Here is an 18575-nt window from a genome sequence, read left to right on the forward strand (position 1 = left end):
AAGCTAAAATGTCTTAAAATATTTTTGAATAACTATTGCGAAATTTTGCCATGTTGAATTTGATTGATGCTAAGGACATTATTTTGAAGTCTTATTTTATTTTAAAAGTATTTAATTGTTGTTGTTTTTTCAAGCTGGGAATCATTTAATTAACATAAGGCATTTTCAAGACGATTGTTTTAAGTGTATTTTCAACTAAGCAAAATAGTTGATGACCAATCTTTTTAATCTGCCTATAGGTTTGCCGACCCAGACCCTGGAGTAAGGGTTACCTGTGGTGCTCCACTTCTCCTTTCCCAACAATGTTCCCAATATCTCCGGCTAAATCACATTCCTCAGCCAGCGTCACAATGGGAGAACTGTTTGATGGTTAGTCTCTCCCTCTCTTGCCCATATCTCAGGTATTCCCCTTACTTAGGAACCTGAAGCACCCAGACCTCTCATAACCTCTGTCGCTATATCACTTTTGAGAAAATGCTTTCAAGAAAATAGAATATATATAAAGTTTTCAAAGTTAAAAAATAGATATAGTGTTATTATGTTTTAATAATAAAATCATTTGCAAAAAAAAAAAAAAAACCTGTTGTACTCGCATGCTTAATTTTAAAAAGAAATAAAGGAATAAAAGTTTTCTTGAATTAGAAAATACTGTAGAAACTGTTATATGCGAGTGTCGCCGTAAATTGTATCAGCATGGTCAGTGCCATAACTTTGTTAATAATTTACAGTAAAATAATTTGAAGATTGTAAAAGCAGAACTGTCAATAAGCGCTGATTATTTCTTCTCTACTACGATTCGAAAATAAATTTGCCCCCAAAAAAGAACTTTTTCCCGCACAGGGGGAAGAAGTCCAAAACAAAACATTGCATGATAGTCTTTAAGTAGTTCCATCTGTCCAGCAGAATTTCAGGCTAATAGCCTGTGGCGCATCAGTCCGTTCCCTTAACTCCCGCAACCTGACTCTGTCCTATTAAATCTCTCCACTCCTCCAAAAAAAAAGTGAATGAAGGAGAAAAAGATCTTGAGCAGACCTAAGTCAACTAAATTGTGATAGTGATGATGATGGTGGCGGTGATGAAGCGCGAGCCCTAATTAAGGAGAAAAAAGGACCTCAGGCACTCAGTGATGTGGAAAAAAAGGGCTCATCATTGTGGTGTATTTTTTTAAGGACAGCTCGCTCTGTGAGCAGATGACTGCCGCTCACCTTGCCACGGGGTCTGCGTGAGATTGGTTCATTGTCAAGGATTTTTTTTACCCATGATTCCATATGGTATGGAGTGGGCTACATGTTGCCCAACATGCCAGTGCAAATGTTTTCTCAATTAGGTGTCTTATCTCCGGTGAGTGCACTAGCATCAGATGAAGCTTGCTGACAGCGTAATGGCAGCTAAAACCTCGGAAGGCTCCATCAAATGGCAGCTCTGCTACGACATCTCGGCCAGGACTTGGTGGATGGTAAGTTGGCAGCGACCAAACCTTTTTCTTCTTCTTCTTCTTCTTTTACCTTTTTTTTTTTTTTTTTTTTTAAGAAAAACTTCCCTCCTTCGTTGTTATGCACACAGAACACACTTTGTTTTTTGAAACTCCTCTCTTCCTTTTTTGTCCAGTTGGTGGCAATTCGTTTTTTTTTTTTATTTTAGTTTTGTTCCATACAATAGCTCCTCTGTGGCTCCTGTCACATTTGTCTTCTTTGTGTGCTCTTTAATGTACTCCTCTTTTATTGTCCACTTTGTTAAAGATGTCAGATAACAATCGACTCCATTTTTTAATATACTTGAGTGCAGAAAAATATATCCTCGTCGAAAACAAAAGCTCTTTTGTCACTTTTGTGACATTTCTCATTCATTCATTACTTTTCTGCTGTCAGTCCGTATCCGCAAACGAGACGTCTCGTGTGTTTTTTTTCTTTCTTCCTCAGCATGTTCCGCTTTCACTTGACAGAAAAGTTTTGCGCAGGAGTCCAAAGAAGGAGAAACAGGACAGGTCTTGCATCGATTCTTTTAATCCCTTGTTTACACTGAGGTTTTGTGGTGCACGCGGTCGGTCGCTCAGTGCTCAGTCGGTGCTCCGCTCCTCGGCTATGACACTCCGTCGCTGCAATTAAAGCATGAAGAGGGGAGAGGGAAAAAAAAACTCCAAAGTGTTCTGGGACAAGACGGACTCTGTGCCGGGGCAGATTAACTTGCTTGTTGTGGTCAGTGAGGCCAGACAACCTTTGACATAACTGTCGCTCCACCAGAAATGAAGAGAGGTGAAAGTGGGAGAGGAAAAAAAAAGTCTGGTTTGTAGATCGCAGCGAGATGAGGAGGGGTAGGGATTCACAATAGTCTATTGTGGCCGGCAGTTATACAAATGAGCCGCGTCGGGTACATGAAAGGCTTTTTCAGAGTGTCCAGGGTTCATTATAGGCAATGATTCATTAGCCCTGCTTGAACTTAAACAGCATTATTGCCAGCGTTATTATAATTGCTGTTTTTTGAACAAACCTTCATGGTGTCCGAAAGTACTTGTTTTTTTGTTGCAGACACTCCTTTGCCAACTTAAACACTAGGTAGTTGTGTTGCACGGGAACAATAACTGTATTATTTGCCAGTTGGGGGGCATAAACTTCAGATCTCAAACTGTGTCTCCCCCTCCTTCCACTTTCCCCCTCACCCGGGTCACACGAGCTTGTCTCTCTGTATGACACTGCTGAGGAAAGTTGGTGAGAGAGAAACTGGAGTACATGTTTCTTTTACCGCCTTTATGGGAAACTACTTGAGCGCCCAGATTAGAGGAAGAGAAATGTTATATTCTGGTATCTGGGTGGAGGGCTTAATGGGATCGGTGCAGTTTCGCTGAAGTTGAGGGTGGTAATGTGCACGAATCCGTCTCCGCGATGCACCGCGGGAATGTGAGCTTGTGCAACTGCTTTGGGACTTTTTTGTCCTTAATTTGTTAGATTTACTGATGTTCAGATTTTGATGCTTATGAGTTTGTATGCATTTTTTTTTTCTCCATTGATCATAAATTGCACTTCCTTTAATATCTTATTAATTTGGCTTGCAAAGATAACGGAGAACAGAGATGCGTGACATTACTCAATTCTGTTGTGCTGGTCTTAATATGTTTTGCAATTTAATGACAACTTAACATTTTTAAATACATTTGTTGCTTTGCAAATCACAATATAGTGCACATTAAGGTTTTTAAAACCTGAATTGTTTTAAGAATATTAAAATATTAGTGTTTTTTTTTCTGTGACTTGATATAGTTTCAAATTCTGAAATCGAATTCCACAAATTCTAAATTCACATTTGATAAATGTTTTTGCAAAAATATTGTGAGAATTTGAAATATTATTTATATATTCAAATTGTCATTAGTTAAAGCACTAATGTTTTCCTAATGCAACATGTGGCCAAGTTTAGATCACAAGATTTTGTATGCGTTTGTATCTGCCGCGTTTGTATCTGCCATATTGTATTTCCAGTAATTAGTAATGCTGATTTTAAATGTAACATTTGTACGCACACACACACAAACATTTTTTTTTATATAATATTTATATAAAATAGGATTTAATATTATTAAAAAAAATGTTGCTCACCTTGTTTAAACTATTAATTTTCTTTAAATAAAAATCCCCTTCTGATATCACTCTTAAAATTAGCATTCAACATTTTGATTTGGTGAAATAAATGCTTGATTTAGTAATTAATTTTTCATTAGTTCACATGGTTGTTTTATGTATTTTTTAGGGGGATAAAAGGAAAGATACAAACATTGAAAGTAAAAATAATCTGTATTTTTTCTGTACGGTATTTTTAAGTGAAATGTAGTTTAATGATTGGATCAAAATGTGACCTCCTCAGCCATCCTTTTCTTTGCCCTTTTCTGCTTTTACTTGACCACTAATGCCTGAAACATCCAGACAACCAATACGCTGCTCTCTGTTTACATTTATATTAAATGTACACTTTTATTACATTTCACATGGCTATTTGTGCATCTATAAGTTCAATGTCACAGTTGGATTGTCAGAACATGTTTAGTTTTTTAGTGGATAATTGAAGAGCGAGCAACACCGACATCCTCACTTAAAATAAAAATGTAATCATCCATATCCTTTATAAAGCTTCTTTAATGCATGTAGACATTATTTTAAAATACCCGCTGCAATTAACACCGCTTGTTCTCCTGCGGTGCTTGAGCTTTTGGGGCAGAGAAGCGGACCAGATCGGGTGTGATGTCCACTCACCAATGCACTAATGCTGCTGTGATGGGATCCCTTACCACCTAAGGGGCTAATGGGATTTTATCCTCTGTACAATTGGCACTTCTCTAATCTGCTTGTCAGTGAGCAGACACCCCCGAGAGGGACAAAATTTGAGGGTGAGAGTCGTAGGGAACAGGGCGAGGGCATAAAATCATTATATGATCGCTGCTGTAAGGGTCCACTGGAAAACGCTGCCCGCAGCGCTAACGTCACAGATCAAATTAGGTTAAAAGAGAGACAAAAACACTGTCAGGTTTCATAAGCCCTCCGTGTTAATTCTCTTCACACGTGCCGTTTAAATATGTTCTGGGTTATTGCAATATATTGAAGAAGCTTTTGAATAGGACCTTATAATTATAATGCGATATAATTGCATCCAGCATATGTAAAACGTATTAATTATGGTCTTAAGGCGACCTTGAGTGGATATAATGGAAAATAAATTATTCATGAATTTGCGATTATTTCTTATATTGGATTTAGATTATTATATCTTTTTATAGGACTCTCAATGATTAGTAATTGTGTTTTTTTGCCTTTTTATATTTTCAAATTTTCAAATTAAGTACTGATAAATCAATTCTGCAAGCACATTTGTGTCATTTATTTGTGTATTGTAAAGTATTGGAAATGTTCTTCTGTTTTATAATGCTGAATAATAATCCACCAGTGAAATAAGCAACCTAGATTGTTAGAACAACTCACAGCTGGTGTTAATTTTAAAAAGTAGTTCAATAAAAAGTAGGCCTACTTTTAGGTTATTTAGTAAAGCAGTTTTATTTTATTACACACACTTTGGAATGTAACAATGCTTTAAAGCGCTAACACCACATGACAAAACCTGACACAAATCTATTGTGGCACTTTGTTTTACACAACGTCCCATTTTTGCCGCCTGTTGTCCGGGTAGTGTGCGTTATGTCGGAGTGGAAGATGTTTCTAATTTGGCCTCCACCGTGGACTACGGAGAAATGATTAGAGTGGAGGAAATTGGAGGATTAAAATTGTCTGCTTGAACTTCCTGAGCACCGCATGCTCTCTCAGTGTCTCTACTCTGGGACTTCCAGGCCGAGCCCTGAAGCGAGGGAGCAGCTTCTCTATCCCACTCGCTCAGACCTCCAGAGCGGGGCTGGTGCTCAGGGCACACACTGAGCGTTCAGTGACTCTCAATCTGTTAATGTGCTTCGCGTTACCAGCCCTGAATGACTCACCGCCCACCTGATGGAGTCGGAATTAATTTGTCAATGGGTGACAGAGCAGCACCTTTAAAAAAGCAATTCTGCCCTAGCAAATGTTTGTTTTTTCACTTAATATGGGCGCGCACACACACACACACACACATATATATATATATATATATATATATATATATATATATATATATACCGGTATGTGTGTGAGAGAGAGAGAGAGAGAGAGATCAAAACACTCTATGATATATTTTTTAGTTACTCAGTAGGCAGACTTGCATTATAAAGAATTCTGATTTCGGAGTAGTTTTTTTTAACTTTGGAGACTTTCTGCTTGACTTAAGCAAAGTCTCTAATATCCGTTCATATGTTTAATGTCTTTTGTAGAAAATGTGCCTGAGGGTGTCTTTGCCTCTTTTGTAATGTGATGTATATCTGCTTCATGAGCCTAGTGTTTCATTACCAGTTCCAAGAGCTCATTTTGTTCATTTATGCATATATAAATGCCCCCCCCCCCCATATTAAAACTGCCAGAAGCTGTGAAATGCGTTTTGGAATACATTAATTGATGGGCTCTGAGAATATTGACAGGTGAATTTTAGCATTCTCTCAAGCTCGCACTTGGCACACGATTGTTTTGTTGGCTTTCCATCAAGAGATGCGAAGAAACGTGGATCAGATTTGGATGTGGGTCCGTGGTTCAAAAAAGAAAAAAAAGAAAACGAAAACAACAGAGGAAGTAAAGGAAGCTGAATTTGGAGTCAGTTCAAGATATTAACTGAGAAACCTTTGTGTCTTATCAAATATGCTGGACCGTTTTGCAATGTTTTTCAAAAATAGGTGCTTCATGTTGGATTCTACTGTTGTTCCTTTTGAGACCAACATACTTTCTCACAAAAGTTTTTGAAGAAATTACATTGATGACTATTTTAAGAGCAGCTTATATATATATATATATATACAGTATATATATATATATATATATTAGGGGTGTAACGGTTCACAAAATTCTCGGTTTGATACGATACACTTGTCACGGTTCGGTAAGGTTCGGTATGTTTTCGATACAGCAAAAAGAAAGAAATGCCAGAGAATTTTCCTTGATTTAATTTTTTTAATTATATTTTTATTAAAACTAACATCATAAAGTATGATATTTTTTTACTTTGAGCAATGATGGAGCTATACTTGACTTTTCTTAGGAGCTTATAAAACAAAACAGCTCCTTGGACAAAATGAAATGTAATATTGTAGTAGTTATAAACAAAGGTTTACTTTAGTTCAGATTAACATTTGAGGGCAATTGTATTCATAATGTCAAAATAAAACCGACTTAATGTTACTTGAACGCATTATAGCCTACTTTTCCTGCCAAACTTCCATGGTTACAGTTAGTAGTGTTACTACAGTAAATCCATGGTGAATGTTGCTGATCTGTGGACACTGAATAGTTCATTCATGGCACAATGTTTCTTCCTGGTTTCCACTTCAGCGCTGTTTGATCCGTTAATAACAGAGAAATGTGAATGTGTCTCACTAGATCTCGCAGCGATGATTACTTCAGTGGCGAATTCAAATGTTTTCTTTACTGGATTTGGCTGTGTAGTAACAGTGCTGCTTGATTAAGATCGGCTCGCGCTGCATTGGTCCAAACTGATAAACGGTCCGTCAACCACACAATAACGAGCGGCTCAGTTTCGTTCCGCTTACATTACATTTGCCATTTGATGTTGGCCAATGTTGTGGTCACGCCAGCGTCTCTTACATTATGAGCGCGCTTGCCACGCGCGACGCGCCTACATTTGAAATAAAGAAATTTTGGTCTGCAGGAAAAATGGTCCAACGAACCGTTCGGTTTAAAAATGCGTACCGAAAACCGAACCGAAAGCCTCGTACCGAACGGTTCAATACGAATACGTGTATCGTTACACCCCTAATATATATATATATAAATATATACAGTATATATATATAAATATATACAGTATATATATAAATGCTATCATAAATATAATTAAATATAATTAATCTCATATATGTAATTTGTATAATTAGAAATAAATGTTTAAGCTTTTTGCACTGAAACCTATTAAACCCATTATGCATATTAAATGTGTAATGTGCCACATTTCTCCATTATAGCGACGCAGACAGGTTGATGGCTGCTCCCAGTGGCCGGGTTGTCACTGCTATGTGACACCTATACCCTTGCCAAGGCCAAATGGCCTTTTCTAAGCATGTAGAACGAGCGTTAAGGACGATTTGGCCCAACTGCCGTAAAACAGTCCTCTCCATACACACAAAGTGTCTGTGTTCGTCTATATCTGACCTGATGCTATCAAAGCTGTTTGTGAGTCGGTTCGTCCTGTTGTCTCCCTTATACCTTCCCTAACTCCCCCTCTTTTCGATCTAAGCCTGTGTGTCTATGCTGTGGAATGAAAGGATCAATTGTGTGGAAGAGATGCGTGTGAAATCCCTGCTGTCTAGTGGGGGTTAGGGGTCGCTATGTGAGAAAAAGGACCCTTTTCTATTCCTGGCATGGCTCTGTGTGGAACGCCACTCTCGGCAGGGCAGCCCCCTCCCCTTCTCTGTCGCTCTTTCGCCCAAGTCCCTCGCTTTTCTTGTACTCTCTCGCTCTCTATCTGCCCCTCTCTTTTTCTCTCCCTAGAGATCTATGGCTACTGGCCAAGACAGCTGGGTCTTTGGGCCAGTCTGGTGCCTTTTTCTTGTCTTGTTTGGGACAATAAGAGTGAAGATGCTCCCTTCAGATGCTTCTTTTAAAGAGTTTAGGTACACTTCTAAAAATACTGTAAAGACTTTTTATTGGCATCTGTGGTTCTATGAAGAACCTTTAACATCCGTAGGACCTTTCCATTGCACAAAAAGTTCTTTATAGTAAAAAAAATGTTCTTCACACTAAGATAAAATTGTTCTTTTAAGAACTGTTCGCTGAGAACTTCTTGGGGAACCAAAAATGGTTCTATGGCATCGCTGTGAAAAACTCTCTTTCGGTTTTAATCCAGTAGAAAGATCGACAACTGTTTGGTTTTATGTCATTTATACCCAATTATGCGTGATGTAACTAAATCCAGTGACTTTTCCAGTGCCGATCTCCTTTTCAGTACTTTTTCATATGCTTAATACAGGCTTGATGTATTCGAAAGGTTGATATCAGCTCTTGAGGATGTCTCTGAGGAGTTTCTAAACCAGGTATGGACTGTGCCATGGCACTCAGCCATTTATTTGCCAATTATGGCCTCAACCAAAGTATCTCATCTTTGCAGTTTGGCACACTTTTTTTCTACTTGTCTTTTCTTGTTCTCCAAGCCGCAATCATCAGTTTGTTTATAAAGTTTTCGCTGTCATGTCTCACTTGATACTCGTCTTTCCATGAACGCAGCGGCGGTTGTATGGCTCCGTACCCAAGTATGCAGAATGCGTGGTCTTTGGGAGTTGTCTTTCTTTTTTTTGTCATGAAAAAAAAACAAGGAAACAGATTCCAAAAACACCATCTGGTATTTGGAGGGGTATTTTTGCGTCTGTATCTGTGTGTGTGTGTGTGTGATAGGGGGGTGAGAACTGTTTTTTTTTTTCATAGCCTTCATCTTGGTCTCCAGCCATCCACCATTTTGCTGCCAAAAAAAGGTGTAAGTCGCCAATTGAAGGGGGAACATGGGTAGTATTTGTGGGTGCAGGGCTTCACTGGTATCACTGGATCACGGCCAGAGCTATTATCCCTTCTAGTCTCTAACAACACCACCACACTCACCTGCTCCAAAATATCTGACGATGTGATCTCCAAACATTCAATTATTTGATTTATGACCGTAGTTTGTAGCCACTGAACCACACCTTCCGTTGTAGAAGTCACAGTGCGTGATGTTTGCTTGTCGGACTAAAATGTTTTGAAATTGACTAAAATAAGTCATCAAGTACCTGCCATCGCCATTTATAATGTTAGCAATCATGCTGAAATAAAGAGTGGCACCAAAACTTTGGACTCTTAAGCCACACAAAATTAATTGATTTCGTTGCATTTGATCATTCCAAGTGGCATTTGCAAAGATATGCAAGTGCATTTTCTCAGATCTAACTTCACTTTTCCGAGCCCTTTTTTTATTTCAATGTGATTTTTAGTGGAGAAAGAAACTATGGACATGTTTCTCTAATATTTGACAACAGTAAACTGTCACAATAAAATCTGGTATTTATTATTATATAATATTTTTATTTAAAACCTTCAAATTTCTTTTTTGAAATGTTTTTGCCTGAAATTAACCCCCAGAATGTTTTATATATATTATATGAATGACATTGAATTAGATTGTGGAATTAATGAATTAGCTTCAATTGTCTGAACATTTGTATTCTGTCCATTTATTAATTTTATTTTAAATATACCACTTTGCTTGCTATTTTATCTAATGGAATGGCATTCATATAATATAAACATAACATGAATCTAAAATAATAATATGATATAATTATATATCATCTCATTCATATATTATCTAATGCTGTAATATCCAACTCATTTTTAAATGTTGCTCAAGTGTTCATCTATGTGTTCACATAATGCTCTGATTGTGCCATACTGGTGTCCTCTTTATACAGAATTGGTCATTTTCTCTGCTTGTGAAGGCCCAGTACTGTATGTTCCCACTTAAGCTTTGGCAAAAACATGTGAGGGTATTTTCCCTGTGTTTGGCCTTAGACAACCAAAACCTTGAAATATGAACTGTATTTGTAGTATGCACAGGATGTTAAGTTGGGTGTAACAACAGTGTATGTGTCAGTGTGTATATGCTAACAAAATTGACCCTGAAACTGTAATTATTATTGTTTATTATGATATTGTTTTTTTTCTTTTCTTTTTTTAATGTCCCTGTGTGTCCTAGTTTAATTATGACCTGTTAGAAGTGTTTATAGGACTTTAAAACTCATCTGTCTGATGTAGGCCTGATTTTACAATCAATCAGATGAGTGGATGGTTACTGAAAATAAAATCTAGATTGCCACTTAATTCATTAAAAATCTCTAGTTAGATTAGGCGAGATTACGGTTCAGTGAATGATCAGAGATGAGTGTGTTTGTTGGGTGACGATGCTGATGGAGGCAGGACATGCAGAGGACAGAGTGCATGTGAGAGAGCGGCAGTATGGACAGATGTCACTGAAATCAGGAGATTAAATATGATAAGACCACCACTGCAATCACCTCTGGAAAACATTGCTTGTTGCCAGATAATGAGAGAATTGGCCTACTTTCATAAGGTCAGAGATATGTCACTTGCACATAGTCTACCTGTTCAACCACCATCCACCTGATATTTACACAGGTGATACTGTATTTTTTGTAAAATTTGAGAATGAATTTCAGGCAAAAATAACTATCGTCATATATACCATTACCATGATGTTGCTGGCAATTTTTTAAAAGAAATAAAGCAGATGAGGATGTACATTAGTGATTTTACTGCAGTTAAAGGAATTTTAGGCCTTCACTTTTCCGTTGTTCTTAACAACACACTTTAAATGTGTAAATCTCAATGAAATGCACAGGCTCTTGGTTTATTGGTTTCTAATAGTGGACATATGTTATTAGCTGCCTGCATGTTAAAAAACTGAAACTTAGTGTGTCCTGTCCCACTCACCCCTCTCCGCCCATCTAATTAAATTGATTCAGAGCTGTGCCTTCCTAGCAGGGAGGCCCCATTACTTATGCCTGCCCGGTGCAGGGCACCTCATGACCCCCCTGAGCCTGTCGCCATGTTACACATGCTTCCATGCTTCCAACAGGGGGTGCTGCTGACCCCATGACTCTGGAGAGGCTTAACAGCTGGTGGGGGCATCTCTGGAGGCCAACATCCCTGCAAGTGTCTCATTTAGGTTTACACAGTTTGCATTTAAGTTTTTTTTTGTGCTAAACCAAATAGTGGTTAACGCTATATCCACATGGGTTATCCTGTATGAGATGCCGTATTCCCGTATCCCCCCCCCCCCCCCCCCCTCTTTGGGCAGATTAAAGTGAGAGCCAGCTGGAGCTAGGGGACAAGCTGCCACAGGCCTCTCCAAGGTGACCCCTGGCAAAGCTGGCAGCACATCTGTAGCCCTGATGCATCCAGGAACTCTGTTGCCCCCTTTGCAGCCGAGGGATGCTTGCAGGGACAAGCCAGCGAGGGGGCCGACTGTCCTCTTGCTGTCTGGCAAGGGCCACGCTGGAGGGCACAGGGTTGAGAGCTGGAATATGCTGAAGTTATGGCACTCATAAGTACAGCATTTGGACTGGACCTGGTTGGACCTTTCGAGGTATAGTTTTGCACACATTCACACTGAGTTTGAGCTTGCCAAGTCTATATGTGCATAATGCAGTTGAGTATTTGTTTTTATAGCAAAGAGCAACCGACGATTCCCATCTGTCCATATGAGCAAGGCCACATTGGGCTATGCCAGTCTCAAAAAGACAGATTGTCATGTAACGACTTTGAACTATCTCCTTGTCTTTACCTGGCACACTTACAAACAAGGTTTTGATGCTGGGCCAGTTGTTTGTAGTGTAAACATTTGTTAAATCTAATGGATCCTCCTCCTCAAAAAAAAGATTTAATCATGTTTAAAGTTGCATGGGTAAAGCAGCAGTGTAGACCGGTCAATGATCCGGCTTTTGGGTGACCCACTATCCCAGAGTTTGAATGCTGCGGTGTGGTCTGGAGAAGGTGAGGGCGTTGCCTTCTTAAGTGGAGACATCCTCTTGCAATCAATAAGCCCAGCCGGAATCCTCTTTACTGCAAATCCAAGCCATCCGCTGGCACACTCAGGTCCCATTTAACTCTAATTGTTTCCATCTTCCCATGTCTAAATGTGCTTCCCCTGACAAAGATCCTCTTCTTTTGCTCTCTTACCCATTGACTTGGAATATTTTACCAATAGCCAGGGCCTAGTACAAAACCTTCATCACGGGCCTACCGGTGTGATCAGTCGAAATCGCGATTAATTTCCCCTCAAACCAGGCCCCGGAACAAATGTTCCCCCTTTTTCGGCAGCACCGCCTATGGCTCTTGCTGAATGTAAGATTGCTTGGACACTGTAAATAATTGCTACATTTTTCAGGACTTATCAATTTCAGCTGTGCGCTATTCACCTTGTTGCGGAGCGTCAGTTCCTTTTTATCCAACAGGGACAACAGGAGTTGAAAAAATACCCCACTTTAAGTAATAATTTCTGTACATACTGGTTTTAAAACAGTACTAAACGTGTGTAGAGCAGGTGATGGCACAGGTGCGCCACTGACGGCTGAAATCTGAGCTATCTGTGGGAGACCAGCCCTGATGGTCGACTGGGAGCATTAATGAACCAGATTAGGTGTCCCAGCAGAGAGTGGGGGGTGGGAGGCAAACTGGCCTCTCTGTCCAGATCAGACATTTTCAAGCAAGATCTAAACTCTGCATTACTGTGAATTGAGCTAACATAAGGATAACTTTTGTGAAGAAAGAAAAGGTTTGTTAAATAATAGACCAATGAAACGTGAGAGCCAGTGAAGCTTGTAAACATCAGTCTGGACCTGCGTCCAGTCCAGCTGGAGATCTCTGGTTGAGCGCTTGCTCACTCTGGCCAGAGCTAATTTGTGTGTCAGGTTGGTCTGGGCCTTGTCGTCTATAAATATGAATGTTTCATGCTGTGGCATGTGGTACCCCCTACTGGCGCATAAATGAACTTTGCCCGTTGTACAAATGAGAACAATAGTTCATGTTCAGTTTCTTAAAACTTCTGGAGAGGATGAGAAAAGAAGAAACAAGTCCAACTGTCCTTTTTTTCCCTTTTCTTAAGTGAAACTGTAATGCATATGTATATTTTAAGCCCCTTATCCTTTAAGATAGTGACATCATTATCACCTGACCTTTCCATGGCATGGCTTTTCTCCCAACTTGCAGAGTTTTGCCACCGAAACCTTTGCCAGATGGCGTCTTCGCTCACGACTCCATCGGCTGATTTCCTCTTCTCCTCACCCCTCGCTCAGTGCGGTGTCAGGTAGACACTGTAAAAGAGGTGCAGGGGGATAGCTTTTCACCTGCTCCTTCTGTAGGACCCCTGCTGAGAGCAAGCTGTTCACCCAGTGCCCTCGTTCAAAAGGCACCGGTGCACTGACACACCTGTCCTCCTCTTGTTCCTCTCCCTGTCCCCACATTCAAGGTACATGGACACATATTATTGAACAATTTAAGAGTAAACATTGTAAAAATAGTATAGGTAGAAACCTATTATAGGTCGTATCCAGGGCTTGACATTAACACCCGCCAACCCGGCAAATGCGGGTGGATTTCAGCGTTTGCGTGTAACGCAGTCACTCCTACTAGCCACTTTGGCGGGTTGAATTTTATATAATATACATTTTTCAATTGTAGTCTTTTAAAAAGGCATCCGAAATAATAAACTAAGTGCAATCTAGTGTTGGCAGTAATATTGATTTTTCGATATTCCGCAGAATAGATACAAAAGATACCAGCTGTGTGTTCTCGCTCTCTAATCTCTCCGACAGCGAGTTGACACACCAACCCTTTACTCACTCGTTTTATTTGCTCCGGATGAATATTGTTGGTGCTAAAGGGCTTGAATTCTGGTGAGGGATTGCGCGTATTGAGCACGATTTTACTCATTCCCACAGATTTTGTGCTCACACATATATTGGCTATATAAAACAGTATAATGGGTCCGTGCGTCAGGTCTTAAAGTGACAGTAGCCAAATATACTGGCTGCCAAATTATGAGATGCTATTAAAAATATCTATATGATAGTTTTTCCCCTATGGTACCGGTGTCCAAATTGTGGCCAGTAAAAATGCTGTGTGGCTAGTAACTTTAGAAAACCACTAGCCACAGTGGCTGGTGAGCAAAAAAGTTCAAGCCCTGGTCGTATCTATAAAATAGTACATTTAAAAAAATAAAAATAAATGTATACCTTTTCCTATAAGGTGCATTAAATTGATTAAAAGTGACTGTGAAGACAATATAATGTTTCAAATAAATGCTGTTCTTTTGAACTTTTTAGTCATCATAGAATCCTGGAAAAAGTATCACGGTTTCCACAAAAATATTAGGCAGCACAACTGTTTTCAACACTGGCAATAAGAAATCTTTCTTTAGCAGCAATTCAGCTAATTAGAATGATTTCTGAAGGATCATGTGACACAGACTGGACTGGAGTAATAATGCTGAAAATTTAGCTTTACCATCAAAATGACTTTTTTAAAATATATTCAAAAAGATAAATTTTATTTAAAATTGCGGTAATATTTTGATACAATTTTGGTCATTTTGATCAAATAAATGCATCTTTAGTGAGCATAAGAGAGTTTTGACCCAAACCTTTGAACTGTAGTGTATGGCCCCATTTACACTTGATATTAAGAAGCGTTTTCGTCAATCCGATCACAAGTGGACGATGTTAAATACAGGTGTAAAAAGGGTCTAAAACTTTTTAATCTTCTATATGTAGTTGAAAACGCATCAAAAAGGATTAGACCGGATTACTTTCGTAGTGTAAACGCTTGTGCGGTCAAATGTGTTCGAACAGCCACAAAAGACCTCCTGCTCTCCGCTTACTGACCTAATGCGTAAACATTATAGGAAGTGCACTAGTGAGACGGGATTTAAACTTAGCTGAATACCTTAGTTTGTTTTGAAGATGGAAAATGTACCAAGCACAATGTTCTCACCATTCCTGATTTCTAACACAATGTTTCGTGTGGTTTTGCTTCTATCAGAGTAGAAACCAAAGCTGCTGCTCTCTGTTATTTTTTCCGATCCTCCGGTCACGTTCAGAGAATGTGTCTTCCTCATCTACTTGTGAAACGTATCTTAACACCAGGTGTAACAGGGCCTATAGTGCACAAGTTGTATGGACCAATTTTATGGCTATTTAGGAGCTTCTGGAGGTCTTCACTTTCATTATATTTAAGATTGGCCAGGATGTTCTTCACCTTTTGACTTTTGGTTTGGACCGACATGAGGGTGAGTAAATGATGACAGAATTTGTACGTTTTGAGCAGGTCTGCCCGCACAGGGAAGGGTAGGTAGCAATACTCCAGTGCTGATTAGTTGGCTGTTGTTTGAGCTGCACCTGGAGAAAGTATGTCTGGAAGATCTCTTCAGAGAGAGGATGTTTATGAGTTCTACAGGCTTGCATTGAGCGGGGCAATGGTGTATTGGAGCATGCGGTGGGGCAAGTACACGTGCAGGACTGAGAGAGAAAGGAGGGGAGCCAGTCACTGTTTAGTATCTTTACAGGACTGTAGCTAATAAAACTAAACTGGACCTGAGGGGAAGCAGCTGAACTTCCTGTAGCGGTTGTATTTATTTATTCGGAGGGTCCGTTTCAGGTCCCCTGAGCAGCCAGTAAACAAAGAGCTTTCCTCTGCTCCAGATTGACTATTTTATTCTTATTTATTTATGATTTCCCTGAAACCACTTTAAGTTGCAACTTGATAGCTCCTAGCTTGTGAAAACGCTGGTTTCATAGAGATCCCCAAAAAAGATCGACTGGCCTGTCCCTTATTTCTTTTCGGGTCTTTTAATTCCGGCCCTTGGCCACTCACGCAAATAAATACCTTTCTTCTTAAACATACATTGGCTAATTAATCTATCCCATCTGCTTTGCGCTCTACATCACTTCCATGACACAGAAGTTTCCCGAAACAGATTTGGCTCATGTTCCGTTGATGACTCGGACACCATGAAGAAAACTGGAAAATAAAATTGAGCTGAATTTGCTGTACAAATAAACACAACCTGATGCTTTTCAATTTTTCACATGTCCTGCAAGAAGATTTTTTAAACATAAAGGGAAGTATTCACAAGCATTACATTTGTATTTTTGTTATATTGCTGTTAAACTAATACCATACCATGCTAATGCTATTTGAATTATTTCATTTTCAATGAAAGATCATTCTGAGTATTCAAAAATATGCTATTGTTTTCCTGTTGTTGAGAACAGATGATGCATCTGTGATCTTTGAGCATCTCTTGAGGAAACGGCAGGTTTCACAGACAGTTGTTTCTGGCTGTTGGAACATCTGGTCAGCCAAATGAGGATTTGTCTTTATTCCCATTGGTAATGGAAGTGAACGGTATAGTTGTAATATTTAAGGGAAAAGTTGTTTTTCGAACTTTATTTAACCCTGAAACATTGTTTGGGAACTTGCTCCGGGGGTCGCAGTACAACATTCCCCGACACGTCATAAATATGGAACGTGGAAAAGATTATTCAAGGAAAAGAAAGGATAATTTTAGGATGTGCGGTTTCAAATGCGTAAAAACAACAACATTATTTTCACAATTTAGCCTACACGATACGTGTTATTTAACATACACTTTTTAAATGTATTTCTTAATCTTTTATCATTAGTTTTTCTTCATATTTTACAGTTGTTACCATACACAGAAAATGACAAAAGAGGAACATTGCAAGTATATATCTCTGTCATTTCCCTCTCTCTTTTTGATTTGCAATCCTCCAGCAGACCCAGAAAGTGGCCTCGCACAACTGTTAGAACATGTGACATCACTCTGGCGGCTGTTTCTTCCAGAGGCTGCGCCTGAATATTCATGATGAGTGTATTCCCATGGCCCATTGGCTCCAGCTGTCCCGATATCAACCAACACACATACAAACTAACTCAACCCAAACAGTTTTATTTTTTTATTTTTACAAATGCACACTCAAACCACTGCCTGAACTTGATCTGTATCATTTATAATACTTTTTTTGGATCGCCAAAATTGGTTTTATGATTTTGAACAATTATTAATGTTTTAATAAATAATGTATTTTTTTTTCTTTTCTACTTTTAGCAATCTTTTAGATTTAACAAGCTTTTGTGTAAGGTTTTGCCTTGCAGAAAGAATATATTACCACAATATTGGTGTTCCTCAAATGTGTTTAAAAAAAATTTTACCCTTTAATGTCCCCTCCTTGATGGTGGCGTCTTCTAAAGTCTTGCTTCTGAAGGTGGTCTCCGCAATACCGTGCATCATGATTCATGCATGTCCTTCCATACCCACTCTGCCCTCTGCCGGGTCACTCAGGGTGTAGATAAGAGGCAGCGAGGGCTTGCAGGAGGCCATAGCTGTAACCTGCTTATGAGTGATTTTGCCAGGCTGACAGATGGTGCTGGAGCCGTAGTCAGATGTGCCACATCCTTCACAGGTTCCCTGGCCCTGTCATAACTCCTCCAGCAATACACTTGGCCTCTTTTGCCTGCCCGCGTACATGCCTGCTCTCACCGGGGACAGATCCAGTGCCAGCTGGGACTAGGACTCATTTCAATGTCCTCCTCGCTTTGATTTACAATATTAGTAGATCATTGGAGGTAATTAAAGTCCCTTTTAAGACAAGTCAGGTTGCTCAAGTCATATTCAATCCAATTCGCATTTATTTGTAAGGCGCTTTTCACAATACATACCGTTTCAAAGGAGCTGGACAGAAAATGCATGTTTCTACATTACAGTTTAGTGTAATCTCTTATCAGAGTTGACTGTGTCAAATGTCCATATGCCAGAAATGTACAGTTCTAAGATAATACAAATCATGCAATTAACTAACATCAATCATGTGTTCATTTAGGTAGAAACAATGAGCTCATTAAAGCAATTACAATTTGTGATCATAATGTTTACAATATATAGAAATTTGTCAGTTGTACATGTAGATTCAGAGTTGGCACCATCTGAAGTCCTCACAGACAGGGGTGTAGTACCAAATTTTGGGCCCTGGGTACAAACCATCTCGCTGGGTTGACGGAGATGGACTTTTGACTTGAGCGCGGCGACTTCTCCAACGGGGGGGGGGAGGGTAGGACGGACTTTTTTCTTTTTCTTTTTTTACATTTTATTTATAGCAGTTTTTTATACAAACACAAAACATATCCAAGTCTCACAAAATGTTTACAAAAAAAATGTTATACATAAAATAAAATAAATAAAAACACCCCCATCTCCCGCCCCCACCCACACCCGCACCAGACAGAGAGAAGGAAATTACACTTTAAATCACTTAATCAAACTTTAAAAAAAAAATAATAATAATACTTTGACAATGGAGTGAAGAAATAAAAGAGATAAGTCATCCA

At 39.2% G+C, this 18575-nt stretch overlaps 1 protein-coding gene across 6 annotated transcripts in view; it reads left to right on the forward strand.

Moving 5' to 3' along the window:
- The first annotated feature begins 233 nt into the window (after window positions 1-233).
- nfia (nuclear factor I/A) overlaps window positions 234-18575 on the forward strand; it is a 154221-nt gene continuing 135879 nt past the window's right edge. The window contains exons 1-2 of one of the 6 annotated variants that reach the window (XM_056256530.1): window positions 234-369; window positions 841-1456. In XM_056256530.1, the coding sequence (XP_056112505.1) occupies window positions 1361-1456 (96 nt within the window). In that variant the 5' untranslated portion in view covers window positions 234-369; window positions 841-1360. The remainder of the gene's footprint in view (window positions 370-840; window positions 1457-18575) is intronic. The other 5 variants (XM_056256528.1, XM_056256531.1, XM_056256529.1 and 2 more) reach the window with 5 other exon arrangements.

Source organism: Rhinichthys klamathensis, unplaced genomic scaffold (genome assembly GCF_029890125.1).
Source record: "Rhinichthys klamathensis goyatoka isolate OS25496 unplaced genomic scaffold, OSU_Roscu_1.1 h1tg000127l_1, whole genome shotgun sequence".
Taxonomy (NCBI): Eukaryota; Metazoa; Chordata; class Actinopteri; order Cypriniformes; family Leuciscidae; genus Rhinichthys; species Rhinichthys klamathensis.